The sequence below is a fragment of the Siphateles boraxobius genome, unplaced genomic scaffold (genome assembly GCF_051911475.1).
Source record: "Siphateles boraxobius isolate OS27281-9 unplaced genomic scaffold, OSU_SipBor_1 7, whole genome shotgun sequence".
NCBI classification, from domain to species: domain Eukaryota; kingdom Metazoa; phylum Chordata; class Actinopteri; order Cypriniformes; family Leuciscidae; genus Siphateles; species Siphateles boraxobius.
Window position 1 is genome coordinate 40,016,954 of NW_027509197.1, and position 12,323 is coordinate 40,029,276.

A 12,323-nucleotide genomic window follows, 5' to 3' on the forward strand; every position below is an offset into this window, starting at 1 on the left:
TGTGTGTGTGTGTATATATATATTTTTATATTTTTAAATTATATGTAATATTTAATATATAATGTAAATTTGTATTTAAAAAAAACAATAATAATAATATTTTTTTACAGTACAACTTGCGACATTAATTTCTTCATTAAAGTTTCTCATTTGACAGCTGGTCTGTAAGCGCTTCTCATTAAAAGTTTGGGAAGATGGTCACATGCATTGCATTTTCAAATGCATGTTAAAATAGACCCAAACTCACAACACATGCAGAGACGAGACACTAAAAAACACAGGGGATCACGAGCTGCTCGCATGTAAAAGAACACAGTGTTATGCTTCACTCGAAGACATGCAGCACGTTTATGTTCTCTCGTTCTATTTCCTGTGTGATCTGCTGCCTAACATGTCTGTGTAATACTCTTGTTTGTGTTCTATTTTCTGTTAAAAACCATTAAACATTTAATTTTAAAAACAATACTGTACATACAGGGTTTGAAATTAATACTCGCCAAATGCGTGTAAAATCAACAGTGGCAGGTAACGCTGTCAAATCACAAGCCAATTTGGCGTGTTACTCATTATGTTTACTCACCTTGCTGGGAAGTTCAAATTTGCACAGATTTAGCGCAAATCCACAACTCGAGTCAGTCTGATATATTAAATACAGTGTATTGCGCAGAATCTGCTCATATCTGGCTTACTTGAACACACACACATCACTACGCAACAAATAACGGCGCTTGTTCATTTGCATTGAAGCAATAGCGAAGATTAAAAAACATCTGGTGAACAGAAAAGACTTTCTTTTTTTCCAACATCCTACATTGTTTTTAATATTCTGTGTATTGATCTGTCCACCTAAAATTTTTGGTGAAAAGGATGAGGATAAAAGAGGAAGCGAGGATATGTTGGACGACCAGATTTTGTTTGAATACGAAATAAATGTATGAAATCCAAATTTTATAATATATATACACTCACCTAAAGGATTATTAGGAACACCTGTTCAATTTCTCATTAATGCAATTATCTAATCAACCAATCACATGGCAGTTGCTTCAATGCATTTAGGGGTGTGGTCCTGGTCAAGACAATCTCCTGAACTCCAAACTGAATGTCAGAATGGGAAAGAAAGGTGATTTAAGCAATTTTGAGCGTGGCATGGTTGTTGGTGCCAGACGGGCCGGTCTGAGTATTTCACAATCTGCTCAGTTACTGGGATTTTCACGCACAACCATTTCTAGGGTTTATAAAGAATGGTGTGAAAAGGGAAAAACATCCAGTATGCGGCAGTCCTGTGGGCGAAAATGCCTTGTTGATGCTAGAGGTCAGAGGAGAATTGGCCGACTGATTCAAGCTGATAGAAGAGCAACTTTAACTGAAATAACCACTCGTTACAACCGAGGTATGCCGCAAAGCATTTGTGAAGCCACAACACGCACAACCTTGAGGCGGATGCGCTACAACAGCAGAAGACCCCACCGGGTACCACTCATCTCCACTACAAATAGGAAAAAGAGGCTACAATTTGCAAGAGCTCACCAAAATAGGACAGTTGAAGACTGGAAAAATGTTGCCTGGTCTGATGAGTCTCGATTTCTGTTGTGAAATTCAGATGGTAGAGTCAGGATTTGGCATAAACAGAATGAGAACATGGATCCATCATGCCTTGTTACCACTGTGCAGGCTGGTGGTGATGGTGTAATGGTGTGGGGGATGTTTTCTTGGCACACTTTAGGCCCCTTAGTGCCAATTGGGCATCGTTTAAATGCCACGGCCTACCTGAGCATTGTTTCTGACCATGTCCATCCCTTTATGGCCACCATGTACCCATCCTCTGATGGCTACTTCCAGCAGGATAATGCACCATGTCACAAAGCTCGAATCATTTCAAATTGGTTTCTTGAACATGACAATGAGTTCACTGTACTAAAATGGCCCCCACAGTCACCAGATCTCAACCCAATAGAGCATCTTTGGGATGTGGTGGAACGGGAGCTTCGTGCCCTGGATGTGCATCCCACAAATCTCCATCAACTGCAAGATGCTATCCTATCAATATGGGCCAGCATTTATAAAGAATGCTTTCAGCACCTTGTTGAATCAATGCCATGTAGAATTAAGGCAGTTCTGAAGGCGAAAGGGGGTCAAACACAGTATTAGTATGGTGTTACTAATAATCCTTTAGGTGAGTGTATATATTAGCCTATAAACTGTGACGAAGTTAATCTGGTTTATTTCTTTTTTTTCTGGCTAGTAGAAGTTCTGAATGGCCAGTAACTTAAAAATTTAGTAGCCAAATTGGCCGGTGAGTGAAAAGGTTAATTTCAAACCCTGACTACATACATTCATGTGACAAATGACTAATTGCATTTAAAATGATTGACAGTCCACAGTCCTCCGGCGAGCAGCAGCCCTGAGCGACCCACGGCGTCTGTGACCCCTCTGCGACCCCAGGCCAGCCCGTCCCGCCCCCCCGCTCGACCCCTGTCGATGGTGGCGACCCCTCAGGTGCACCCGCTCTCTCCTAACCCGAACTCAAGACTCCTCATGAGCTCCGCCTCCTCCGCCATCACCCCGCCCAACGTCACCGCGGCGCATCTGAACGCAGGAGACGCTCCACACGCTCACGGACTCCATAAACTCCAGGACAAGAAGGTGGAGAAGGTTAGTCGTGCTCATTAACATATTCATTGAAGTTCATTAGTAAATTTAAATATATCATAGTTATAATAAATCAAATTAATTATGACAGAAATTTGGTTTTTATTATGCATTTATTGTCCCTTATGATTACTAGTATATGAATATATACTAGTACTAGTGATCATAGTATATGAATAGAACTAGTAGTAGTTATTTTAGCATATCAATATAACTAGTACCAGTTATCATTGTATACGAGTTATCAATGAATAGAACTAGTAGTAGTTATCTTATTATATTGATATAACTAGTACTAGTTATCATAGTGTACTAGTTTTCATAGTATATGAATTTTAACTAGTACTAGTTATAATAGTATATCAATATTTATTTTAGTACTAGTTTTCATAGTATATGGATACAACTAGAATATGAATATATACTAGTACTAATTATCATGAGGGACAATAAATGCCTAAAAAAGACTAAATTAATTTTTGCCATAATTAGTTTAATATTAAAAGACTTAAGTTTTGTATAATTAAAAATGTTTTAAAATTAAGTGAGTTTTTGTTTAAAACAAGAAAAAATGTCTGCCAGTGTGGTCAGAAAATAATCTTTGTTTCCCCTTTATTTCTAAAGTTTATTTTTATGACTCCAATGGCAGACATTTGTTCTTGTTTTAAAGTCCCCCTGTCAATCATTTTATCCTTAAAAACTCATCTTTGATCACCAAAAGGACATATTTAAATGTTTTTTCCTGTGAAAATAATTTCTTCATGCCTTGAAATAGCTCGAATGTAACTTGACACCCTTGCCTCATTTAGTATACATGAAACTATGAATATGCAAATTAGCACCCGCCTCCACTCACTCACACCAGCTTGGATTACCTGATCCACTTGTTCAACTGTACTGTAGTAAACGCTCCACAATGGAAAGTGGAAATACTGGTGTAATTCAGCCATAGATGTTGGCAGCAGAAGAGTGAATTATACAGGATCGATCTCTACAACTGCAAACACATAACGGTAATTTATATGATTAGCCTTTGGCTTGACTACGTTAAACAGCTAATAATGTGTTGCTAATGTTACACAAACCATTTTCCCGTTCACCATCTCAGGGTCAAACAGTTGCCTTCTAACAATCAGCATTCTTAGAAATGCTTAGAAAAACTCAGAACATCAGTGGAGAAAGGCATATAGTTCATCATAACATCATAATATACATCATATACATAATTCACCCACTTAGGTTCAAAATTATTTGCTCTGCTTTTACTTTAATAGTATATTGAATACATAAATATTTAATTTAATAAAGGATCTAAGCAAATCAGCAAAAAAAAGTTTTACAGCTGAAAATAAATATTTTCTCAGCCTTTATGTTGGCAGATAAGAAACAGACTTCACTGAGGTCATGTGATGAACATGAGTGATGTGTCATCACATGTTGTTTCAGCAGTCGTTCCTCCATGTTGATTATGGGCTGTTAATTAGCTCAGAGTCACACGCATGGTTAAAAATAAGACAACGAGACACACAAGTCATGCACGGGTGGAAAGGAAATGGTGTGCACATGTGATCTCATGATGTCAGCACATCAGGCCTGATGCACATATCTCATGTTCAGACACATGTCGGATTTTTAATGCTCCAGCAACCACCCAGAACGCCCCAGCAACTGCCTAGTAACCACCCAGAGGGCCCAAGCAACCGCCTAGCAACCACCCAGAATGCCCCAGCAACTGCCTAGCAACCATCCAGAACGCCCCAGCAACTGCCTAGCAACCACCCAGAATGCCCCAGCAACCGCCTTGCAACCCCCCAAATTGCCCCAGCAGCCGCCTAGCAACCACCCAGAATTCCCCAGCAACTACCTAGCCAGCACCCAGAGTGCCCCAGCAACTGCCTAGCAACCACCCAGAGTGCCCCAGCAACAGCCTATGAACCACCCAGAACCCCCCAGCAACCGCCTAGCAACAACCCAGAGTGCCCTAGCAACAGCCTATGAACCACCCAGAACCCCCCGCAACCACCTAGCAACCATCCAGAACGCCCCAGCAACTGCCTAGCAACCATCCAGAACGCCCCAGCAACTGCCTAGCAACCACCCAGAGTGCCCCAGAAACCACCCAGAACATCCCAGCAACTGCTTAACAAACACACAGAATATCCTAGCAACCACCACCCAGAACACCCCAGTAAGCACACAGAACCACCCCCCCCCCCCCCCACACACACACACACACCAAAAAAAAAGCAACAGTATGAACACAAAGGGGTCTGAGACCACATTCCTACACAAAATCTGAGAAGAAAAGATTGACCTGTCCTTCTTCTTTCTGCTCCAGTCAGAGGCTGGGTCTCAGACGCCTCCTGGTGGCCTGGTTTGGATTTGCTCTGTTGGGAGTTTAGCTCGGATCAGCTCGACCAAACCCAGACTGAGTTTCCCAGATAAACCTTCTCTTCTCCACTCACATACAGCATTCACAGCAGAACAGCCATTAAAGACACGGGTCACTGTGTTGTCTGGTTTCATTTTTCTGGATTCCGTTTTATTCTTTTATTTTTCCGAATTTCTGTGTCGTCCGTTTTATTAATTAACCAAATTAATTATGATGGTAATCAAATGAAGACATGGCAAATTTTAATAATCAAAACGCGTGTCTTATCAATTTAATTCATAAAACTTTAATAATTTAATAATTTCATTTTTAAAATAATAGGGCCTAGAAATTTCTTTCCCCCAGACAGAAAGTCTGTGTAATCAAATGAAGGCTAAAAAAAAATAAAAACACAATTTAATTAACCTTTTAAAAAGTAAAAATTCGGTTTTGTTTTTTTTAGCAAACAAAGTGCTACAAAACAGGGTGATTATCTTTACCTAAAACTAAAACCATAATAAAAACATTTTTGTTGCTTGTTAATAAAATAACTAATTTTATTTCAGTTAGTTGAAGCAACATTTCTCATTTTCATTTAGTTGTACAATGTTAATAACTGAAACTAAAACGGAAATAAAAATAAATTAAAACTATAAACAATTTATATGACAAAAATATACAACCAAAAAAAAAAAAAAAAACGATAATAGTATCTTAATGATGCTAAAATAACACTGGTTTAGTGTTCAAATGGACAACATTGGAAGAAACATTGTGTGATGTTCCTTTAAAAATAAAGTTTTGATAATGTTCATATGCATTTTCTTCATATACTGAGACGCTGACATCACATTTACATATCAGCATCTGTGTAAGTGTGCAGCGCTGCTTTTGATTTATTCCAGTTCCGTGACATTCCGCCTTATACTGTAAATTCCATTTTTATAAATGCATTCCATAAAAAAAAATAAAAAAAAAATTTAAATAAAACAATAAATATGACAAAAATAAACAACAAAATTTAAATTCAAAATATATATATAAAAAAGTGATAATAGTATCTAAATGATGCTAAAATAACACTGGTTTACACTTCAAATTAAAACATGGAAGAAATAAAGTTCTTATGCATTTTCTTCACATAGTGAGACGCAGACGAGCTTGTAATAGAGCAAACTGAGACTCACATTTACACTTCACCATCACTATCTGTTTCTCCCACAGAAGGAGAAGAAGAGCAGCGGCCTCCTCAAGCTGCTCTCCGGAGCGGCAGCCAAAAAGAAGTCCCGCTCGCCACCATCGGTCTCTCCCACACACGACCCCTCCCCCTCCTCGTCCTCCTCCTCCTCGTCTTCATCCGTACGGGGAGCCATGGCCCCGGAGCTGCGGGCCGGGTCCTGTCCCGTGGAGAGCGAGATGCAGGGAGCCATGGGCCTGGAGCCGCTGCACAGAAAGAGTGGCTCACTGGATCTCAACTTCTCAGTGTCTCCACCAACACGACAGGCCTGTTCCTCATCCTCACCGCTGGCCATCAGGCCCGAACCCAAGCCATTATCCCGAGAGAGGTGAACTATTACATGCCTTTAACATCACCCAGGGGTGTAACGATACCCTGGTGTCTACATATCACAATACTGAGCTCACGATACGATATTATAGCGATACTCCAAGACACATGATATATGTCTGTTGGTAAAAATGGCGAATTTGATATTACATTAGTGTGTAAATGAATAGTCTTTGACTTGCTGCTGGAAACCCAATGCAGGACAATAGAAAAAACTGAATAAAAAATATTCATGATTCTGAAGCTGAAGATACTGAATTGTTTTAGATGAATATTCTTGCACTCTGTCACTGACTCGATATATTTAAAATAATGTAAGCCACTCGGTAACATCAAACATTTGGCATCATCCGGATCCACAAATATTCCCATACATACATTATGTTCAACATTATATATAGTAGTTTTATGTAGTACTGATACTAAAACTCACACAGTAATTTTTAATTTGGGTGTACTATACACAATACATATTGTCACTTTCCACGATACATATTGTTGCATTTTTGAATTGCGATATATTGTGACACGATATATTGTTACGTCGCTAACATCAAAGGAACCCTTTCAATGCACAGAGTGCGAAAAGATTACGAAGTGTATATTTACCTTGTTGGCAGAGGCTATTTACACTGACTCCGCCCACTGACGTCTGATTGGCCCAGACAAAATTACGGAATCGTTTTGACGCAAATTGACTCGAATTCGCCTTTTGCTGAACTCGTTCTGCTCCACATATCAGATCGGGAAGGCATTTATTTTCAATAAAAATGAAGAAAATATTCGAAAAGTGGAATTAAAGTGTCTAACGTGTGTTTAATAATATGTGCCCCGCTCACCCCGATTATATGAACTGTAGTTGATTAAATCATTGTTTTATGGTTAGATGTTATCAGACATTGCCCATATGGTATTAATTTGATTAGTGCAGGTAAATCTGATTTGATACCATGGGCGTCGGAAGCAAAAAAAAAAGTGTGTGTCCTCCCACAGAAAAATGTTACTGGACTAAATGCTATTTCATGTATTCTGGTGGCTTTTAATTAAAGTAAACTAAACTCCGCTTCACGTCGTGCATTAAATGCACAGCTATCCGTGGATTATCCCGCTGATACCATGCTCATTTGCCAGCATTGACAACTTAAAGCTGTTATTGATGTTTGCAACGCAATATTTGACTGGAAGGGTTCAACGGGCGGTTATTTTCGTCAGTTGCGGCGCGTTGAGAAATATAATGATTCAGCAGAAATGGAGTTTAATTTATTAGGGCATTCCTCAAGTGGAATTGATTTGTTTGACGGCGCTCTGGAAAGCGAACAGACGTATGCGCTGAATTAGAGACGGTAGAAGTGAGTGGGTCCAATATCAATGGTCTTAAAAAGCGTATACAATGGTTCCGACGCCCATGTTTGATACTGTGCTGTTGTTGAACACAACACCGTGTGTTTCTCTTCCCGCCAGGTTTCGTGTTCTCGTCCCGTACCCGCCTCAGAGCGAGGCCGAGATCGAGCTGAAGGAGGGCGACGTCGTGTTCGTGCACAAGAAACGTGAAGACGGCTGGTACAAGGGAACGCTTCAGCGCACCGGTCGAACGGGCCTGTTCCCCGGCAGCTTCGTGGAGAGTTTCTAGAGGACAAACACCAGCTGACAAGCTCTGAATCACGGGATCGTCCCGAAGAAAGACACACACTCATGAAGACGAGCACAAGAACACAAGAACGAGCATCTTTCCTGCCATCGTCCTCATACATCTGCTAGGAAGCCCTTTCAGATGATAGATGTGGCTCTTCTGGAGGAGCCAGCGAGCGAGTGTGTGTGTGTGTGTGTGTGTGTGGATCACATCTCAGATCCTGCTTCATCCTCGCTTTTATTTCCTCCTTGAATCAGCAGATCTGAATGATAACGACACAACGAGGATGTAATCAACAGTGATATCCGCTGAATGTAGTGAGTGATGAAGCTCATCAAACCTGTCATATTTCACACCAAAATCAACATTTTATTTTGCATAAAGCAATTTTTTTCAAATAATTATTTTTGGCTATTTTCCCCACCAGATTATCGTTCTTGTAATGCAAATGAATTCATGATGTATTATATAAATGGTAAATATTAATACAGCATGTCAGTATGTGTATAGTAGTGCCTTTATGCTCATTCAAAAACAAAATAATATATTACAGGATTGAGAATTGGAAATTAAACAAAAAAATTAGTTTACGGTGTGTTTAATTGTGAAAATAATGTCTCAATAATATAATTTAAATTTATATTTCACATTTTTTTATATATATATATATATATATAATATATCATATGTATATATGTATACATATATATATACATATGCTATATATACACATACATATACACACACACACTACTGGTCAAAAGTTTGGAATAATGACTTTTTACTATAATTATTATCAATTTAATAATTAAATTATATAAATTATTATTGGTGCTCAATTATTAATAATCGTTCTTATTATTATCAGTATTGAAAACAGTTGTGCGGCTTCAGACTTTTGTGGAAACCTTGATACATTTTATTTTTCAGGATTCATTGATGAATAGAAAGTTCAAAAGAACAGTATTTATTTTAAATAGAATCTTTTGTAACATTATAAATGTCTTTACTGTCACTTTTGATCAAATCAATGCGTCCTTTATGAACAAAAGTATGCTTTTTTTAAACTTACTGATCCGAAACTTTTGAATGATCACAGTGTGTGAGCATATATGTGTGTGTATATATATATGTATATGTGTGTGTGTGTGTATATGTATATATGTGTGTAAAGTATATACACATGTATATATGCATATGTTTGTTTTTTTGAGTGAAATATGCCCCGGACATGTTTTGATGAGCTTCACACACAGGACGGTTCATAATGAAAGCTGCTTTACAGTGATGGCACAGTGAAGCTCTTTGTGAAAGCACAAACTCTTCTTATTAATTTGAAATGCTGGTTCTGTCTCTCCCAGAGGATCCTGGGATGTGCATGTTCTGGTTTACTGCCTCATTATCCGTGTGGTTTACTGAGTCTGTGGAGGTTTGATGCCTGAAGCGTCTCTGCTTTGAATCTGCAGGTGTCGAGCGCTATAGAGTTTGAAGAAGTATTTTCATGAGTTTTCCATGTGCTCAATGTGCCAGAAACAGACTTTACACGAGTACACAAACATGTTTGGCCAGCGTGTTGCAGGTCTCTGGTCATATTTAACATTTAAAGTCACCATGAAATCAAAATGGACATATCCTTTTCTTTTCTTTTTTATAGAATATTGCATATCATTATTGTGTTAAATTGATGTTCCTGGTAATCTTGAATCAGAATAACTTCCTCTTGCAGCATATCTTCTCTTCTCTGATGATGTGGGCGGGGCTACAACCTGTCACTCTTATGAGATCCACCAATAGCAAACCACAACCATCCAATCAATTCCCCACAGACAAAATCAAGCTCCGCCCACATTTGTTCTTGTTCCAGAAGCCAATAGGGAAGTAAAGCCGACACTAATGTATTCGTGAGTTACTGAGGAAAGTTTCCTCCACATTTCTGAGCCATTAATGTCCTCGATGTGCAACGCTGAGAACGACATGCACTTGCGTGATTGAAATGCACTGACACATCAGTGTTGCTGTCCTCGTGGAGAGTCTGTTTCGGGCTTTAAGGTGTTTGAATGAAGACAGATCTCCGTCAGACGCTGCTCTACATTAGAGGACACGAACGGACCTGTCGAGTTCAGATCAAGCAGCGCATCTTTATTTTAGAGACGCTCAGGAGAATAGCCGATAGAATCTGAAGCACACACTCACACACAGTGGCTTTAGTCAGAGGAGACCGCATTTAATTTCTGAAAATGAAGCGGAATTAATTAATGCCAGTTATTTTGCGTAGTTGTTCAGCCAACAAAATTTCAGTCATTCTTATTAAATTCCTCCAGAAAATACAGTAGTGGACAAAAGTGATGTTTGTTTTTAATGACCCTGCAAGTTCAATTAAACCATCACAATACGAGGAAATATTTTATATATGATGCAAGAGCAAAACTAAACTTGGTTAAGGTATTTATCTGACAAAATTATAAAAACAGGTTTTATTTTACTATGCGAAACAAAAAGCTGAGAGGAAAAAGCAAACATTTACTCTTGTTTTTGTATGGGTTCATCATTTCTTTGTGTGACAGTCTGGACAAAAATGATATCGCACAATTTGTCATGTTTCATTGCTTTTTAAAATCCAAGCACATCTACACAATATGCTTACTGAATCTTTAGCACATTTTTAATAATATCTGAATAAAGGGTGAAGAATTGTGCTAGACATCACTTTTAGGCCAGTACTGTAAAGATGTTACATTTACATTTATGGATTTGGCAGATGCTTTTATCCAGTGACTAACCAGGGTTATTATTATTATAACTGAAACTAAAACTAAAAAAAATAGTTGCTTGAAATAAAATAAAATGTTATAATATTAATCAATTTTAACTGAAATAAATACTTAAACTTATTTTATTTCAGCTAGTTGCCAAGGCAAAATTTCTAATTTTCATTTAGTTAATTTAGATTTTGTTTCATTTAGTTTAACATCATGTACTAAATTAACTAAAACTGAAATAAAAATAATAAAAACTGCATAGACTTTTTTTTAAAACATAAAAATGACAAAAACACGCCAAAAATACTAAAACTTTAACTAAAATGAAAATAAATAATTATAATAGTATCTCAATAACACTGCGACCAACATTATCAGTTCATGCATTACTTGGGAATCAATTCCATTATTTTGCCGTTGCTAGTGCCATGGTTTACTGTTTGAGCTGAAGGTTTGCCCTTCTTTGAAATGAAAATGCTCATTTCTGTCAAATTAAATATGCGTCCACCCTGATAGAGCTCCACTAGTGTGTGTTCTACATGTAAACCAGTGCAGGTTTGGGGCCGCTCACACAGTGACGTGTTCTGATGTTCGTCAGCGCCGTTTTTAAAGTCACCATGAAATCAGAATGGAAACAATTCTTGTTGCAGTGTTTATTCTGAATGATTTATTATTATTGTTTTAAATGCATGGTAATCTTGAATCAGAATAAGTTCCTCTCGCAGCATCTCTTCTCTTCTCTGATGATGTGGGCGGGGCAACCTGTCAATCACATGAGATCCACCAATACCACAACCATCCAATCAATTCCCCACAGACAAAATCAAGCCCCGCCCACATTTGTTCTTGTTCCAGAAGCGTTTCTTTCTCAGATACATGACACAATAGAGAAGAAAAGCGCAGTTTAACTGACTTTAGTTGTTAGCTTATGTCCACCTGCACTAGATACATAATTGCGTAGCGTTTTGCCCTTATAATACATTAGTTTGTTATGGACTCACGAACACGTCCTGTGTAAACGCCCAGCTGTGGTTTGCTTTAACAGCACAAACGAAGCATCTGAATGTGCTGTAAACACACATTTCTGAATGTAGAGGTGAAAAGCATCAATATAAGCACATGGATTCCTTCTTTTCCAGCATTATTCAGCGCCTGTCTCCATAAGCACAAGACGATCCGTCCACACGGTCCCACGAGTGGCTTTCTGTTTCTTCTGGACAGTGTTTTTACTCTCACGCTCTGTATGTCGTGCGATTTTTATCAAATCATTGTGGATTTGATCATGGTGCCGTGTTTTTCACCTCTGGAGTTTCGGGCACAAGTGCCATTTTACTCGCCAAAAGA

At 38.4% G+C, this 12,323-nt stretch overlaps 1 protein-coding gene across 1 annotated transcript in view; it reads left to right on the plus strand.

The window, feature by feature from the left end:
• The window catches only part of LOC143723736 (E3 ubiquitin-protein ligase SH3RF3-like), a 149,062-nt gene extending 140,425 nt beyond the window's left edge, over nucleotides 1-8,637 (plus strand). Inside the window, exons 8-10 of the mRNA XM_077216486.1 lie at nucleotides 2,378-2,655; nucleotides 6,248-6,588; nucleotides 8,052-8,637. Of these exons, the coding sequence (XP_077072601.1) occupies nucleotides 2,378-2,655; nucleotides 6,248-6,588; nucleotides 8,052-8,220 (788 nt within the window). The 3' untranslated portion in view covers nucleotides 8,221-8,637. The remainder of the gene's footprint in view (nucleotides 1-2,377; nucleotides 2,656-6,247; nucleotides 6,589-8,051) is intronic.
• Nucleotides 8,638-12,323: the final 3,686 nt, after the last annotated feature.